At 47.3% G+C, this 17,820-nt stretch overlaps 6 protein-coding genes across 6 annotated transcripts; 3 read left to right on the forward strand and 3 right to left on the reverse strand.

Moving 5' to 3' along the window:
- Window positions 1-520: 520 nt before the first annotated feature.
- CCOS01_01787 (uncharacterized protein) lies at window positions 521-1,869 on the forward strand (the record flags this gene model as incomplete). Its single annotated transcript, XM_060449980.1, has 2 exons — window positions 521-1,241; window positions 1,313-1,869. The coding sequence occupies 2 exons, from the start codon at window positions 521-523 to the stop codon at window positions 1,867-1,869; spliced, it is 1,278 nt and encodes a 425-aa protein (XP_060318630.1).
- A 710-nt stretch (window positions 1,870-2,579) lies between these two features.
- Window positions 2,580-6,119, forward strand: CCOS01_01788 (uncharacterized protein; the record flags this gene model as incomplete). The annotated part of the gene is made up of 1 exon (XM_060449981.1): window positions 2,580-6,119. One exon carries the CDS (start codon window positions 2,580-2,582, stop codon window positions 6,117-6,119), a length of 3,540 nt encoding a protein of 1,179 aa, XP_060318631.1.
- A 154-nt stretch (window positions 6,120-6,273) lies between these two features.
- On the reverse strand, window positions 6,274-8,467 carry CCOS01_01789 (uncharacterized protein; the record flags this gene model as incomplete). The annotated part of the gene is made up of 11 exons (XM_060449982.1): window positions 6,274-6,376; window positions 6,439-6,603; window positions 6,665-6,766; window positions 6,830-7,052; window positions 7,106-7,175; window positions 7,238-7,443; window positions 7,509-7,710; window positions 7,781-7,938; window positions 8,000-8,104; window positions 8,155-8,312; window positions 8,367-8,467. The coding sequence occupies 11 exons, from the start codon at window positions 8,465-8,467 to the stop codon at window positions 6,274-6,276; spliced, it is 1,593 nt and encodes a 530-aa protein (XP_060318632.1).
- A 1,528-nt stretch (window positions 8,468-9,995) lies between these two features.
- Window positions 9,996-11,812, reverse strand: CCOS01_01790 (amino acid permease; the record flags this gene model as incomplete). The annotated part of the gene is made up of 3 exons (XM_060449983.1): window positions 9,996-10,173; window positions 10,235-10,346; window positions 10,405-11,812. 3 exons carry the CDS (start codon window positions 11,810-11,812, stop codon window positions 9,996-9,998), a joined length of 1,698 nt encoding a protein of 565 aa, XP_060318633.1.
- A 1,284-nt stretch (window positions 11,813-13,096) lies between these two features.
- CCOS01_01791 (pfs domain-containing protein) lies at window positions 13,097-15,595 on the forward strand (the record flags this gene model as incomplete). Its single annotated transcript, XM_060449984.1, has 4 exons — window positions 13,097-14,066; window positions 14,140-14,732; window positions 14,949-15,325; window positions 15,589-15,595. The coding sequence occupies 4 exons, from the start codon at window positions 13,097-13,099 to the stop codon at window positions 15,593-15,595; spliced, it is 1,947 nt and encodes a 648-aa protein (XP_060318634.1).
- Window positions 15,596-16,754: 1,159 nt separating this feature from the next.
- CCOS01_01792 (uncharacterized protein) lies at window positions 16,755-17,057 on the reverse strand (the record flags this gene model as incomplete). Its single annotated transcript, XM_060449985.1, has 1 exon — window positions 16,755-17,057. A coding segment is annotated over one exon (303 nt), but the record flags the coding sequence as incomplete, so codon positions are not given.
- Between the last annotated feature and the right edge of the window lie 763 nt (window positions 17,058-17,820).

Here is a 17,820-nt window from a genome sequence, read left to right on the forward strand (position 1 = left end):
CTGAATGCGCGATACTAGTTGAACAACCATGCGACTGCAAGCAAAAGCGCGCCGGGATTCTTTCGCATAGTCCTATGGGGTAGCAATTACTACAATGGGTTGACTTATCCTTCAACCAGGGGGCAATCTGAATGGATAGTCCAGCCTTCGTTGCAGTCGCGAGGAATGAATGCACTTTGAGTCACTTGAAGAGAGAGAGTTTAATGCGTGGGGCACGTAACCACCCTGCTTGTAAGCTGCCAGGGTATTGAGTCAGCCGTCAGATGATCAGTCAGAATGTCCAGTAGTAAGACAGTCAGATAGTCAACAACTTATCTAGATCGTAAGAATCTTGGCTCGCCAACTTGTCAGTCAGCATAAGTATACTACTCTGAGCCTTGACCCAAGCCCATGCATCATATGTTTTTTGGGTTAAGAGGAGGGAGATGTAGACGAGTGAGTGAGCAAAAATACATCAAGGAGTGGTCTTACGCCCCCGGAGCTCATGCGCTTTCGACATCCATTTTTGCAACAACTTACGATGAAGTGTCTGCTTCTCCTGTGCACAGGATTGACCCATGTTCTGGGGAACGTCAAGAATACCGGCCCCGACGCACTCTGTGTCTTTCCCCAGCCTCTCGCACACTCCTTGATCTGCACCGTCAAGGATGTTGTAGACCCGCTCACCACCGCTCGGGACCGCGTCTCGTCTAACTCTTCAGGCTTACCAACAAGTTCTCTCTGGACTGGGATTTCTCGATGCTTCAAAGAAGGGCTTGAATCTCCCGAATTTTGCATTTACATCAAGGAAGACTACGGAGGCAAGGGCATGGCTGTCATAACCGAGGCCGAGACTGCCAGTCATATTGTGAATAGTCGGGGGTTTACCGAACCAAGCTATCTTATGGGTACCAATCAGATATCGCCAAAGATTAAGGTCGCGGCTATTCCTGGCAAAGAATATGGATTGGTAGCCACTGAACGTATCGCACGGGGTGAGGTGATTCTCAAAGAGACCGCCAGTCTTCTGGTTGACTGCTCAGCACTCGAATCGATGCCACGAAACCAGCTGGACATCATGAGAGCTCATGCAGTAGGCCTGTTGAATTCCCATCATCGGAATCAGGTCATGAATCTGTCTACGCACGGATACCATGGAGGCGAGGTATCTACCGTCGCTGCAATTGCCAAGAACAATATGTTTTCGATCAGCACCAATAGCAGCCGTACTGACGACCGGTTTTATGCACTGTTTGCTCAAAGTAAGTTCCCCTTTAGACCCTTTCATCCTGCATATTTTTTTGCTGCCATCAAATACTAATGACACGTCTAGCTTCTCGCCTGAATCACGATTGCCGCCCCAACATCGACTACTGGTTTGATCCTCGGACTCTCACACAGCGCACAACCGCCCTTCGCGACATCGTCCCCGGCGAAGAGCTCACAATCAGTTATGTCGAGCCTTTGCAATCTCGCGATGACAGGCAGAATCGTCTGCACTCCAACTGGGGCTTCAATTGCAGCTGTCATTTTTGCAAACAATCTGATCTCATGACTGAAGCCTCAGACAAACGAATAGCACAAATCTACTCACTGCTTGAGGAGCTGAAGGATCACTCGCCTCAGTCAAATGCTACACCACAAATGGCCGAGCTTCTTATATCTCTGTATCACCAAGAGCACAACTGGAGTTTCCTTAGTGAGGCCTACATGCTTGCTGCAATTGAATACAGCGGTGTTGGAGAGCCGTGGCTTGCGAGAAAGTATGCTAGCCTAGCAATCGATGCTGGTCTCCTCTCTCTGTGGGAAGATCATAGACACGTCAAAGATATGGAAGATCTCGCGAGGGATCCCTGGTCACATTGGAGTTGGATGCTGAGAAAACATTAAGATCAAGCGATAGCTTGGGTGAAGGGCAGTGTGGTAAACATTGAAGTAGTCGAACATGATTTTTCGAGATGGCAGATCATCCTTGCGTGTAAAGTCTCTCTAGACTGATGAATGCTAACGCGAAGCCAATCGCTGAATGTGCTTGATAATAGTGGGCAAGCCGTTTGGATGCCTAAAAATGAGCAATGTCTCGGCTTTTGGTGAATTTCCATTTCAAACTGGAAGAACTGCAGCGGTGAGCGCCTTGGCGGTTGTACATCCAATCAACATAGTTCTCAGAGTGCAAAGAAGTGCTAATCAGCCCGTATGCATGGTTCACAACAGCGTTAGGTCCAGATCTGCAGGTTTCTGTGCTCTTTTCAGCTTGTGCAGATCAGCCGCACGAGTCTAGCCATCTTTTTCCCATCGAGTTGGCAAGCCACAATACCACCATGATCACCTGATAGCATATAAACATGCAAGTGAAGCTATCAATCGACCAGAAATTCTCGTCGACTCATTTCCCCAAGACTGTATGGATCGTCATAGACGGCTGATTGAGGATGACAATTATGCCCAAACATCATTTTTCACCAAATGATCGACTCCCCGAACTCGACCTTCATATGAGAAAATCAGTTTCATTAGATTTCAAGATCAACTATTACCCTTCATTGATATTCAAAACTTCTCAATTTTGGTTCAGGAAATAATCGCCGAAAATACAGGCGATGGAGAAGCTGAAACTATTTGTGAAGCACTTCAGAAAGCTGATAGCTGGCATTGAAGATGAGGAAAAGGACGATCAGGATGTTGATCCCGATTGGGACTTTGACCCAGATAACTACGACAAAAAATTCCTCGGAAAGCTGCAGCAGGATTTCTACGACGCGGTCGAGATGATCAAGATTGCGTTCTTCACTTTTGTTGTCGACGAAGGCTTGCCATCGCAACAAAGATGGATATACCAGACACTCTTGCTTCAGTATCGACAAACTCTAAGCAACCAGATTTATCCTTGGACTTATCTAAGTGCCTTTCTAGCTTGGTACTTTCCGAATATCAACTTTCACCCATACACATTGGCCCTCTTCGCTGACAGCCAGATTCGTTGCAAGTACGCCAGCTTGCCGAAGGATCTCGGTTTCTTCTTGAAGCCCGTGATCTACTCGGGTGCACGTGTTGTGTTCCGAAAACTATTCGACTTCCGCGATATATCGGTTGCTTTGGAGACAGTCTTGGGATCTTCCGATTTCTGGCCTACTGCTGTCGCACCAATCTTGCCCGGTTTACTGCTCAGTGCCCCAAGGGGTACAATTAATGGATTCGTTCCGGAGGGAAGGCAGGGAATAATCATGGCTGTAGTCGTATGGGCGTGTGTTACTACTCTTCCCGAAGTTCTTCATTACTCCTTCTGGTTATGGTTTACTGGGCCGGACCTATATTTGCAGCCTGTGGTGGCCGTCGAGTGGTTGCTGTGCTCGATCTTCTGGCTTTCAAAGGGGGTTCCCTTCCAGGCAGCTTATACAATGCACCTCTTCGTCAACCAGTACCCTCATCAGGAGTTTTGGCTACGACATCATGGTGGAAAGGCTTCACCCATTCTTCGAATGGAGCGCCGGGGGTGTCTCTGGTTCGCGATTACGAGCTTTTTCATCAAAGCCCTCGAGATGGATCCAACCTCAGCTAGGACAGAGCCTTTTGTGCTCCCTGTCAGCACTTCGCTAAAGGTTGCTGTTCTTATCGGAATGGGCGTGTATCTGGTGAGGTATGGAATGGCGATGCGAATGACGAAGTTCAAGCATAAGCCATTGCGACGACCAAACGAATTCCGCATTCTTCGGCTTCGGGCTCAGCCCTGCTTCCGGAACTCACCAGTGCAATGCGATATCATCCACGCAACCTTAGATTCACCTCCATCGTATCGAGCAGTGTCTCACCGTTGGGCAGCTACAGGAGACGAACCACAAATCATTCTCGTAGATGGAGCGCCATACCTAGTTTCTACAAGCATTTACGATCTCCTTGTACAGTTGCGGAGGCTGCGCCTTTCTCAGCTTCTATGGATTGACTCTATTTGCATTGACCAGGCCGACGCGCAGGAGAAGAGTCGACAAGTCGGGCTGATGCGAGAAATTTTCGAGGAGGCCACGTCGACTATCGGCTGGCTGGGCAAAACTCCAGTAGCAACGAAGGCATTTGAGCTTGTCCGGCGAATTGTGACTACGGCACAGATGGATCAGACAGAGCTCCTCAATTTGAAGTCGTCACCTTTGTCCGGATGGCAAGAACTCCTTTCTCTCTTAACCAATAGCTGGTTTGAAAGAGTCTGGATCATTCAAGAAATTGCTGCTTCTAAAGAGACCATACTTCAGAGTGGAAATACGCTGATACACTGGGAAGATTTCGCAGAAGGTCTGGGCCGGATCTTGGCCCCGGGAACAGGAAACGATGACCACCTGTCTATCTTGACCAACGAACATCTTATGAATGCGCTGATCATGGAGAATATGCGGTTTCAGGTTGACGAGATTGACCGTCTTGCCCTGAAAGATGCTTTGAAACTTGGGTCTAGGTTCAAATCAACACTTTCGGTCGACAATGTGTTCGCCTTGCTAGGAATTATAAAAGAACGCAACGCGCCGTTGTTTCATCCAAACTTTCGTCATAGCGAAGTCTTCACAGACGAGATCTTTTCTCGGGGAGGAGCCGCCAAGGATATGTTCGACACTTTGGATTCAATTGTTGAGTTTGCCGACGGGCTGAGAAAGACTAATCCCCTTCAGAGCCGAAAGACAATCAGATTACTGAGGTCCTTACCAAAGGCGACACGGTCTTTCAGCGAAATGGTGGATGGTATGCACAGCATTCTAGATCGAACAAAACAGTCCAAAGACAGTCCACAGCACATCAAGCCGGACTATACTGACAAGAGTACGCCTGAAGTTGTATACACCATGGTTGCCCGAGAACTTGTCAGAACCGGAGATGCCTTCGCCTTTCTGCGATACGCAGGAATCGGTAGCTCTAGGAGTCCTTCATTCGAAAACCTGCCATCATGGGTTCCAGACTGGTCAGCCGAGGTCAACGTGTACATTCTACCTCATGATGCCAAACCGCCGACGAAGCGACAAAAGCCGACTTCGACTGATGCTTTCAAAGGCGACGACAAACATCACTCTTTAGTTTCTGATGGCGGGTTCAACTTACTTCACGTCAAGGGAGCTGTGATCGGCAAGGTCGCTTTGGCAACCAAAATGCACGACAATCTCGGGAAGTCTAGAGGAAACATTCTCAAGGATGCGAGAACGGATTTAGAGCTCCAAGTTTCAAGCTTTGAAGCAGCATTGAGCGCCGCGAAGGGGATCAATCTTCCACCAAATCAGTCGGACGACAGTCGCAAACATCTCTTTCTCAATGCGGTTCTGGCAAGATCTAATGACGAGGTTCAGGACAATACTTTCAAGCAGGCTGCAGACTTGCTAGCAGAACGCATGGAGAATGACCAAAAGCTTCTCCAGAAGCTTCGAGAAAGCAACTTGGATAATAGCCCGCGTCCACACATCCCTACCCATAGCGATCCGTCATTAAAATCCTTGGAGGCCATGGCAAGGGATTATCTTATAAAACGAAAGGTTCAATCCTCCTCCAACAGCAAGTTTGCACATCTTATGAAAACGGATGTCTTGCCTAGTTTCGAGCACTATCGTTGGCAAGAGAAAACCTTTACACTTCCGCCAGGAGGTCCCTTGCGAATGTTTGACAAGCGCGGCACGAGTGTCCTGGCAGCATACGATCAATATGTGGACTACACCCTCGGGAGAAAGTTCATCGTGCTCGGAACGGGGCAAATGGGCTTAGCACCAGCAGGGGTTGAAGTTGGCGACTTAATCATCTGGGTGAAAGAACACGCAGTCTTTCTGACTCTACGGCCGGCTCCTATATCAACGCGCGTGAAAGAGGAATTGAAACTTGAAGAATTGCGGAAGCAAGAGTTGGCGAGGCAAAGGGCCGAAAAAGAGAATGCTAGGAAAGAAAAGATTGACAAGGATGGTGCCGAAAAACAAAAAGAAGTTCACAAAGCAGAACAGGCACGTGGTGAAGGAGAAGAAGATGAAAGGGGCCCAAGCGAGGCTAGCAACAGCAACTTGTTCGATCTAGACAACACCTTTCGATTAATCGGAGAGGCCTTTGTCAGCAACGCACAACAAGGCCCAGACAGGGCAGCTGCAGCAGGGGACGGCGATCGAGAATGGTTCAGCTTGTGGTAATGGTTCAGCTTGTGGTAGTTCCAGACTTTGCAATTGCAATACACTTTTAGAAAATTCTCAAATTGTCATCTTTAGCTATAAACATTAGTTCCTTATCTCGTCAAATTGAACTCGCTAACACGTGCGATCTCCGCAACTACGATACTTCTCCCCCCTAAACAGCCTCCGTGTGTTCGCTCGACTTCGCCTTGTTGTCATCGAATGTGGCGTCGACAAACTTAGTCGAAGGTTCAGGGCGAGCATCATGAGCATAGCCACTATTAACAGAAACGTTAGTATCGATTCACTACAGGGTTTTATCCTTGCGAGAGTGACGTACAAGATGACATCCATTTGGTCCATGGTAAGACCCTTGGTCTCTGGCAAGAAGAAGTAGCCCCACAAGGTGGCGATGATCATCCACGAAGCGAAGAAGAACCAAGTTCCGTAGCCGAAAGAGCTGAAAATGTAGGGCATGGCCTTGGTGATGGCGAATTGAGTAGCCCTGAACATGTGTTAGATGCCTTACGCGGTGAGCTTTCAGAGGGGCATAATTGTCGACTTACCAGACAACGAGAGCAGCATAGGTGCCGGTGAAGTTGCGAAGGGCACCGGGGAAGATTTCGGCACTGACAATCCAAGGAATACCGTTCAAGCCGAATGACCAGCTATTGTTATGGTTAGAGATTACAATCTTCAAACAATTTATGATAAGTAACTCATGAACTTACCAGATAGAGTAGATCATGATCATGCCAGTAGCTGCCTTACCACCAGCCGCGGTAGAGGCAGATAGCTCCTTTCCGGCGGCGATAATGTCGGCAGGGTGACCAATCTTCACGTATGCACCAACAATAAAGAGGCACATCGAGCAGATGAATGAGGAGACGATGGCAGGCCAACGTCTTCCGAGGAGGTCGATGAGGAAGATGAAGTAAATAATAGATGCAATGGCTGTAGTCCGAGTTAGCGAAGAGTCCCCAGCCATCATGCTAACCATAGCTCACCCTTGATCAGTCCGTAGATACCGGTGTATAGAGAAACATCAGTGATGCCGATCGATGTGAAAAGCGTGGGCTAACGACAGAATTAGCCAGTTATGTCTTGACAGCCTAATTGTTGAGGGATATGATCCTTACTGAGTAATAGTTAATAGCGGCAGCTCCGGAAAGGTTGTTAAGAGCGAAGGCACAGAAGACGAGGACAAGGCGGTTCCACATGCCCTTGCGGGCCAGAATGTTGGCGACGCCGCGGAGGTATGCCCATTGTCCGGTTCCGTACTGTGATGAAACGGCTCTTTCTTCGTCGAGTTTCTTCTGGAATTGGTCGAGTTCTTCTTGCATGTCTGTTTGTATCCTCGCGTTAGTTCTCTTCGTTCATGGCAAGGTATTCACGATGAAAATTGCTTACACTTGTGGTCGATCGGCAATCCCCTGAGACCCTCGAGAACCTTGTGGGCGCGTTCCGTCTTGTTCTTACGCAGAAGCCAGAGGGGGCTCTCGTGAATGAAGAAGATTCCGACGAAGAGGATGCCGGCGGGGACGAGTTGGAATGCCATTGGGATTCTCCAGCTGACAGGCAGGCTCGGGTCGATGGTTTGCGTAATGCCGTACTACCCGAATGATTAGGACAAGTACTTGAAGGTTTCTAAGTAGCGTAGTCGTCAGAATTTTTCGACTTACGTTGATCCAGAAACCAATGACACTGCCAATCTGGTATGCGACTTCGAAGAGACCGGTGAGGATACCGCGGATGGAGGGGATCGATAATTCTCCGATGTAGGATGGGACCGTAGCTGTGATACCACCACAGCCGATGCCAGTAAGGGCGCGACCCGCGTCTGTGTAATAAGTCTTAGCCAAAGTTTTCTTCAAGTCCGAATACTCGAGGAGTTGACTTACAGATGAATGACAACTGGTTTGTGGCGGCAGTCATCAAAATCGCGCCAACGAGGAAGATGACAACATTAGCCTGGAGGGTCCACTTTCTACCCAAGCGTTCAGTAACTAGACTCAAGTCAGTGTGCTGCAAATAACTCCTCTTCCGAATGTCGTACTGAAGAAGCAAAGAACTGCGCCGCCCAAGGCTCCGGCTTGAAAAGCTGATGTGATATTGCTCGAGATGTTATTCGAGTTTCCAGAGTTGATCCCAAAGTCTCTCTTGAAACTGCTGCGGGCAATCGTGGTTCCGATGAACGCTGAATCGTAGCCAAAACTGCCAAAGATCAGTTGTTGGTCGTAGCCATAGCTATCCATTATCGAAACCTACAGGAAAGATCCCATGGCAATGATTGCTGCCTCGATGTAGAGTTTCCAGTTGTACACCTCCTTCGGCGTGGGCCGATCCTCGACAGCCTTGAAGCCACCCATGATTGCGATGAAACGTTGCTGCTGGCGGGGATTATTCGATAGAGCTCGAGCGGCGGAGCAGTCTGCAATGATCGGTTTATCTGATCGATGACACACGCGCACACACTGGAGTCACATTCAACAAACTTCCGGCTGTCAAAGAGTATTTATCCTGCCCTCCTTTACCACCACGTCGGATGGCGCATCCCCACGGGGTACCCGGTGGAGAAAACATGGAGGATTTAGGAGTTGCTCATTCGCGGCGCCGTCTCTGCCCGGGCTTTGGGGTGTGCGTGGGAAGATGGGGGAATGCTTGCTAGTTTGACTCGCGCTGGTGCGCCCTGCGCCAGAAGAATTCATGGGTGCGCTCCTCGGAAGTCGTCCGTGGAACGATGTCATAAACGGATTTCTTATCCGATCAAGTGGAACCTAATTCTTTGCGCTAACAGCACACAGAAAAGTCTTTGTTCCAAGTAGCCACTGTTAGCGCTAGTCGCTGCCTTTTGCCGTGTTCTTTCATCTGACGGTACTGTTGCTAGAGTGCTCCCGGGAAGCTGTCAGCTGGTCTTGCCGACATTCGATCAGGAACTGGTTTATGCTAGCCCCACCACTTTGGGCTGACGATAGTTCCAAGTTTGCGCGCCATGGCTTCCGACATGCGACCCGAGAAGCGACCCGACGCGAACTACCGGCTTAGACTCCACACCGCACGTGGGAACGCGATGATGATTGATGAATGAACCGAGTTGTCGGGACCAAGGAGCATAAGGGTGATCTCGCAAGTTGTCAAAAGCAATATGTGGACCGAGGTCAACCAAGAGGCTTCAGCTTACCTAAGGTAAGTAACGCGGATCGAAGACTTGGTTTTTCGTCTCCGCGAAAAGGTGGCAGTCGTAAGGCATGTCCATTGGGAAATCCCGATGAAGTGCTTCCGTTCAATGCAACTCAATTTCGAGAGATCACGTTACAACAGCTCTTTGAGAAGTTACTGTGCCAATGCGGGAACTGCAATCAGTTACGGATAGCTGGCTTGGACCAACATCGCATCGAGCTTCGTTTAGAGTTCCGGGTGTCCACGTTGCGGTGTTGCACCTGTGTACTGTGTAAAGGCCCGAAGTTGCTCCTTATACCCTGCGCTGCGACCATACCAGGCCAAAATTGGAGGCCCACCTCAAGCACATCACCACGAGACACGTCAAAGTGTTGCGGGGATTCCCTGAATACCTGGGGAAGAAGGGCCGGTTGCAGAGTCCCCATTGCCAGGCCCCGGATTCCTCTGCCAGCTAAGTGCTTGGGGTAGTTCAGCGGAATCGGCGGCGCACTAGGGACTAAGACGGTCACAAAACTAACAATACCTCACGCCGTTTGCACTTCGAAAAATCTAATACCAATTCTCAGTGTTGAACCGTCTTGTTGGAGACCAGGCTTATGATGCTGGCCTCTACATATTATATATACAACTTGAATGTTGAAGTATTTGTACACTATTACGGGGCAGGTACGTCTTTGGGTGCTAATTAAGTATGGGCAACCATCAAAGCTTATGCCATTAATTCCAGATCCAGCTGACAAACCGTATAGGGCCAGTCTCTTGTTTCTCAGGCTCCTCGGGATAGGCATCGGCCTGCTCGAAAGCATCGTGAAGCGGGATGTTTTCAAGAACGACGCCCTTAGTCTTCTTGACGAACTTCCAGATCAAGAAAGCGCCAGTGACCAGAGGAATATCCCTGCAAGGTGGTTAGCAAACTCGCCCATGGTATGCTGGTTAAGCAAGGGGAGTGGACTCACAAGTAAGACGAGACGAAACCACTAGCGCTCCAGTTGCCCTTGGTGAAAACTTCAAAGCCGCTCGTGAAGAGAATGACGATGCACATGAACAGGGCGACGTAAGAGCTGTAGACTAAATTCACGCTTTTGTTAGCAAGTCTTATCAGGTAATCCGAGACTGTTCAACTTACGGGTCCACGAGTTGTTCCAAGGCAGCCTGCTGAACTCAATGCCCTGCTTCTTCATCGCTGTCTTGAGACGGATATGGTTCAGGAGGATAGCCGACCACGACACCAAAACACCGGCCGCAGTCAGGTCTACCAGCCACCAGAAGACAGTCAATGCACCATTCGACAAGCTCATGAAGCTAAGGAACATGAAAGCAGTGAAGAGCAAGACGCAAACATAGGGAGTACCCCAGGCAGTCGTGCGGAGGAAGATCTTCGGGGCCTGTCCCTTGAGCGCGAGACCGAAAAGGACACGGGTGCCGGCGAGAAGACTCTGGTTAGACGCAGACCAGGCGGAGGTGATGACGACGGCGTTGACGACGCTGGGGATGGCAGGGATACCAGCAGCGGAGGCAGCGATGACGAAGGGACTCTGAGCAGCGGTGCCGTAGGCGTCGTCGAGGCGGGGGTCGTCACTGGCAACGAGCATACCGACGACCAAAACGGCGAGCATGTAGAAGAGCACGATACGCGCGAAGACACGCTTGCAGGCGCGGGGGATGGCACGGCGAGGGTTCTGGGTCTCAGCAGCGGCCATGGCGAGGGACTCAACGCCGGCGAAGGAGAAGACGGCGCTGGTCATGACACCCCAGTAGCCCAAGAACTTGCCCCAGTCGCCGGTCGCGATGTGCTCCACGAAGGGGCCGGGGCTTTGCCAGTACCTGAACCCGATGCGGGGGGTCCCCGGAACGCCGCCGAGGTCGATGACGAGACCGAGGATGATGAGGAAGATGACGAGGAGGATCTTGAGCATAGCGAAGACGAACTCGACCTCTCCGAAGACACGCACAAAGGCGATGCCGACAACGAACGTCAAGATGATGAAAATGACAATGAAGACGGAGGGGTTCAGGTCGGTCCAGAACTCAAAGAGTACACAGATGGCTGTGATCTCGGAGGGGATAGACAAAATGTTGCCGTAGACCAAGTTCCACCCGATAGCGAATCCCCAGGCCGGATCGACAAGAAACTCGGCATGACGGACAAATGAACCGGTGACGGGGAGGAGCGCCGAAACTTCTCCGAGAGCGAACTGCACGGCGCAGACGATCAAGCCAACAGTCGCATAGCCAAGCAATGCGCCAAGCGGACCGCCGGTCTGGATAGCGCCACCGAGACCCAGGAAGAGACCGGTGCCGATGGCGCCCGCGATACCCAACATTGACAAGTGGCGCTGCTCCAAGCCGCGCTTGAGGTCGCGGTCCTCGGTGGTGGTGACAAAATCGCCGTTGTGGTCGTCGTGAGGCTCAAACGGGCCGCGCCGAGAGGCCTCGGCGGCCTCGACGTCGTCGGACGTGATCCAGGCGTGGCGGGTGACATCGGTGATGCCAGGCGACTTGGCGCCGGGGAACGGGATGGTGTCGGTACTCATCGCTTTTGTCATGTTTCCCCTTTGTCCTCAACTCGTGGCCTTTGTGCTTCCTTCACCGAGCGTCGGAGTGGGAAGAAAGGTGAGGGAAATAAAGCTGATCCCGAGCGATAAGAAAGAACCGCGATTGATAAAGCGCCCCGTTTGCCCTCCTCGTTTTTCTTTCTCGCGAGACTCAATGAGATTACCTTAGGTAATCGTCTGAACCTGTAAGGTAACACACGGGAGACAAAAGGTTTCGATGCTGAGGAAACGAGCAACGCGATTGATAACCAAATCTTCACCTCATTGGAATGCTGAACAACCGTTGAATGTAGCGCTGAAGCCTAGATCATGCTCAAAGGGCCATGGCTCGCTCAAAAGGTCGCGAAAGGGGTTCGGATGGACAATCGGCGGACTGGGGGGATGGGAATCGAAGAGATTTTGTCGTCTTATCGCGACCTCGATTCGGGAAGGTGAGATTTCTCATTCGATGATGCCATTGCGCTAAGCGGGTCCCGATCCACATTCACTGCGAGCTCGTTACGTTACTGGCGGCGTACGCGTCTCTCGCAGACCGAGGCTCTCGAAAGGGAACTCGGCCGTTGTGTCTTTCGACAACTGACTCGCATCTCCAACCTCACGGGCAATATATGGTGATTGTTCATCGCCTTACATTGTTAACAGTGGTTCTTCGCCTAGTAGATGGTGTAATGGCGTCCCAGCTGTTTTGGCAATATACACGATAAGGTAGGCGATGCACATAGGGTCGATCCCTCGGGTCTGGAATCTCGGTGAGGTATGGCCCTGGGCTAGACCATTTGACCTAGGCTAGCCTCCTACTGTACCAGTTCCCAAAATCATGAGCCTCAAGTTCAGGCAAAGCTCGTGGGGCCACCTTTAAGAGGGTGCACTGGATAGAAGATAATAAGTCAAGCGGATAGACATTCTACGCAGCTTGAAGTCAACTGCCGCAACCCAACATGCGCCAAGCTATCATGTTTGATAAGCTGCATCTGCTGCAGCCTATGTGCCGTGCCACATCATATGTTGGTTCTAAATCTAGGGCTGACAGCAGTATATGCAGTCAGCATCTTCCCCGCGCACATCTAGGCTGAGTCCCCTCACTCTGATTTTCTCATCTTCATTCTTCCCTGAGTAGCAAAGGCCGTTGGTGCCTACTGGGGCGCGGCAGGCATCCTCATCGCATATCACAACATTCAATCTTTCATCAAACACGTTCGCGCCATCATTTGACCAGATGGTCGCATCACACGCATGTACTCTTGACCCCTGTCATCAGTCGCTATGTCCGATCCATCAATCTATACGATCGGCTGGATCTGCGCCATTGTCCCTGAGTTCGTCGCAGCCCGGCTCTTCCTCGACGAGGTCCACGAAGAGCCTCGATCGCTGTCCAGAAACGACAACAACTCGTATAAGCTCGGGCGCATGGGCAAGCACAACGTCGCGATCGCGGTCCTTCCTCATGGCGAATATGGAGAAAGCTCGGCGGCAGTGGTCGCTCGAGACATGGTCCGCACATTTGTGAACATAAGGGTAGGGCTTATGGTCGGCATCGGCGGCGGCGCTCCGAGTCCCAAAAATGACGTCCGTTTGGGCGACATCGTTGTCAGCTCCCCGGCTGAGGGTTATGGCGGCGTGATTCAGTACGACTTTGGCAAATCCATCGAGGATGGGAAGTTCGAGATGACTGGGTTCTTGAATCAGCCGCCCCTTGCTCTAAGAACAGCCCTCAACATGCTGATTTCTGACCTTGAAATAGAAGGCAACTCGCTTGAAGAGCACATTTTGGAGCGCCTGAAGAATGACATCTTGAAGAAGAAATACGGTCGGCCCAGTCCCAATTCCGACAAACTTTTCCGCAGCGACATTGTCTATGACGCAAACAAGTCAATGGCTGATTATTGCGCCGACGACTTCGTGGATCGCCCGGAACGAGACCCTGGTTCAGAGCCCGTCGTCCATTACGGACTGATAGCTTCTGCAAATCAGGTAATGAAAGATGCTCAGAAGCGAGATGCACTAGCAAAGGAAGAGAACGTGCTATGCTTCGAGATGGAAGCCGCTGGTTTGATGAATCATTTTCCCTGTCTAGTCATAAGAGGAATCTGTGACTACTCCGACTCTCATAAAAACAAGCAATGGCAGGGCTACGCTGCCATGGCAGCCGCCTCTTTCGCCAAATCATTGGTCTGTTGTATTCCGCGTCAGAGCCTCGAGCATGAACAGTCTGTAGCAAAAGTATTGTCTTCTAGTGAGTAGCTCACAGAGAATCTCATCGCAAGTCGTTACTTGTAATTTCCCGATTTCTGACCAACGCACGTCAGTCAATTCAGTCAAGGAAGATGTCATCGCCATAAAAGATACAATCGATCATGACATTCTGGACAAATTGCCAATGGCTCAGGGTGCTGAATTCGACAGCTATGAAAATCAACACGAACCGAGATGCCATCCAAGTACCAGAGTTGATATTCTTCGCGACATTGAAACCTGGGCTCCTCATGCTACTGGCCCGAAACTTTATTGGCTCAGTGGATTGGCTGGAACGGGAAAGTCGATCATAGCTCGGACCATTGCTCATGAGTTTTACGAGACCAACATACTCGGCGCCACGTTCTTTTTCAAAAGGGGAGAAGTTGATCGTGGCAGCGCGTCGTTGTTTTTCGGTACGCTAGCCCGTCAGCTAGCGCAGCGCCGACCCGAGTTAAGCCCGTACATAGTAAAAGCGATCAAGGAGACGGATAATATCTGTTCCAAGAGTATGGAGGAGCAATTCACTAAGCTCGTCTTCAACCCACTCAAACTGGCAGCCTCAAAACCAGGGGAGCCCAAAAAGTTGATCCTGGTACTCGACGCATTGGATGAGTGTTCGAACGAGAAGGACGTTGAAATTTTATTGCGTTTACTGATCAAGGCTGTATGTTTCGATGGCTGCGGTCTGAAGCTGCTTATTACAAGTAGGCCAGAGGTTGCAGTGCGCGATGCATGTGGTTCTCCCAATCAAGGATTGTACCGGGAAGTTCGACTACATGACACACCAAATGAGATTGTCTCCAAAGATATCTCATTGTACCTTCGACATCAGTTGACAGAGATCAGAAATTTGTGGAACGCGAGATGCATCAATAATCAGAAACTACAGCTGGATTGGCCTGGGCAGGAGAAGATCAAGGCCCTTGTCGACATCGCCATACCCTTGTTTTTGTTCGCGGCAATAGCTTGCCGCTTCATCCGAGACGAGCTATTCGGCAGTCCAGAGGAACAGCTTTTGAAGCTTGTTCAGACCGTTCAGAAAGGAGGCGTCAGCGACAAACTTCAAGAGACCTATCAGCCAGTATTGAGACAGTTCAGAGGCGAAAGAACGTCGTCAGAGCGAATGATCCTGCTTGGAAGATTTAAAGAGGTCATCGGCGCAATCATACTCCTCGAGCAGCCTTTGTCGGTTACCTCAATCGCCAGCTTGCTGGGTCTCAAGCCTTCGCAAGTTGGTGGTATCTTGGTTCCTCTCAGGTCTGTTCTTGATCTTCCGAGTGAGGAAGGCCTGGAGGTCAAACTTTTTCATTCCTCATTTCGCGACTTTTTACTGAGTCCAGTTGCCGGAGACTTCTCCATCAATTTCAAGGAAACACATTGGAGAATGGCGCTTGCCTGTCTTGAAATTCTTTCGAGATCTTTGCGTTACAATATGAGTTCTGCTAGGGGGGCTGTGTTAGTTGGCTAGGCGGGCTATGTCCCACTTTTTCTAACTAATAGGATAATCGTAATTTTCTTAGTCGCTAGCCTCGCGCAGAACCTATTTATATAAACTTATATAATTCGAAAATTATTTTAGTTTTTATTATAGTAATTAAGAGATCTTAACGAATCTCGATTTTTATTAATTTTAATTAAAACTTCTTTAACTACGGCCTTTAATTAGCTAACTAAGTTACTAGAGTTATAGTTTTATTAGTATTAATAAGGTTAGAAAAGGCTAAAGTTATTTACTATATTTCTTTATTACTAATTACTAAGCTTTTTTTATTTTTATTACTTAACTTCTATTTATTATTATTATTAATTACGTACTTTATAAAGCTAATTTATTATTATTATCGTACTTAAACGCTAATTAATTATAGCGTATACTCTATTTAATTAGTTATAGCGCTAGGTTTTAAGTTTTATAAGGTTATTTAAGTACCCTTGCCGTTAACTAGGCTAGTATTACTAAGGAGGTAGGTATTTTTAAAAAGGGGGGAGTTAGTAAAGTATTATAATAAGTAATATTCTTATTCTTTAAGTACTTACGTAGAGTAGTAACGATAATAAGGTTTTTAATATTAAGTAGGGTATTTTTAACGTTCTAATTTAGTAATAAAGTTAGTATAATTTATAAATTAATAAAATAAACTTATTAATAGCTAACGTAATTACTAATAAGGGTAGATATATATTTTTATAAGTAGCTTTTTGCGCTTTATAAGATTAAGTAATTTATAATTATACGAGAGATAGTATTAGTTTATAAAGTTATTAAAGTACGGTAGTAGATCGGGAAGGCGAGGAATTTAGTTAGTTAGTAATAAGGGAAGGGCTCTTTAGTACTAAGTACTTATTAGCTTTAGTATTTTTAAGCTAACTTTTTTAGAGACGGTTCTAAGCTAGTTATAGCGGAGGTATTTATAGTAAGTATAAAACTTTATTATTATTACCCTCTCTTTATAAGTACGGGCCTTATTACGTAGTATTTTTTTAATTACTTAAGTAATAGTATATAAGTCGGAGTTATTATTAATAATATATAACTTTAAGTCCTTGTGGGTAGTCTTAGTAAGACTATTAGTTTTAATACCGAAGTTTTCGTACTAAGAAATAAAGTAATTAGCTTATTAATATTATAGGGGGAGGTAGGTATTTATAATATACTTTAGAGATAAGTCTTAGTTAGTAAACTCTATTAATAAGCGGTCCTAAGTAGTATTAAAGTCGTCCTTAATATTAGTATATATAACGTAAGCCTATAGTTAATAAAAACCGGTAGGTATATAAGGAATTTCCTAAAACTACTAGCTAAGGCTAAGGGTCTTATTAGCCCGGGCCTTATCGTTAAGGTTTTAAATAGTTTTATTTTTAGCGGCCTCTTTATTATAATTAACGTCGAGCTTATTAATAGGCCCGCTAGGGCCCTTTTATTTATACTTAACGTTAAGGTTAACGTTCTAATTAATATAGAAAATATAGAGCTAAAACTAGGTATTAGGCTAGACTTTTATTATTATTAACCTTACCGTATCCTCGAAGTTAGTAATAGTTACTTTAGGCTACTTAGTATTAATCTCGGCCCGAATAGATTTAACGGACTTAATAAAGAAGTTATAGCCCTCGCGGCGTTTTATTAAAATAAGACCGAAGGCGTAGTTATATAAAGAGCTAATATTAGTAATTTTAGTAACTTAAGAAGTATTAGGATATGCCCTAAAAAAAGAAGTAGAGTTTAAGAAAGATAAGGAGGTTTTTTAAATATTAGTTCTTACTTAGAATAGTAGTATTTTAAACCGGTTAGTTTTATATATATTATCGAGCTTAATAACTTTAAGAAACCGCTTCTATATAGTTTTATACTAAGAATAAGTTTAGATAAAGCCCGTAAGCTAATTAGGATCTTTTAATAATTATTAAATATAGTACTTATATTTTATACTCGTTAAGATACTTATAAACTATTAAATAGTAAAATAACTATCGAGTTTTTTTAGGCAAATTTACTAGCGGGTATTATTAATATCTTTTTATTTAATAAGGGACCTAGGCTTAGTATTTCGAACGATAGTAGCTACTTTATATAACTTAATAACTTTATACTTAGAAACGGTTTTAAAAAGGGTTTACTACATAGTAATAAGCTTTTAATAAAGCTTATAAATAGAAGGGTCTAAAGAAAGTACGTAGTTATGGGTAGCGTACTTAAGAATAAAAAACTATTACTAATCGTTAAAAACTCGGGTAGAAGTAATTTTATACTA

Source organism: Colletotrichum costaricense (genome assembly GCF_030867565.1).
Source record: "Colletotrichum costaricense strain IMI 309622 chromosome Unknown Scaffold_2.1, whole genome shotgun sequence".
In the NCBI taxonomy this organism is placed as follows: domain Eukaryota; kingdom Fungi; phylum Ascomycota; class Sordariomycetes; order Glomerellales; family Glomerellaceae; genus Colletotrichum; species Colletotrichum costaricense.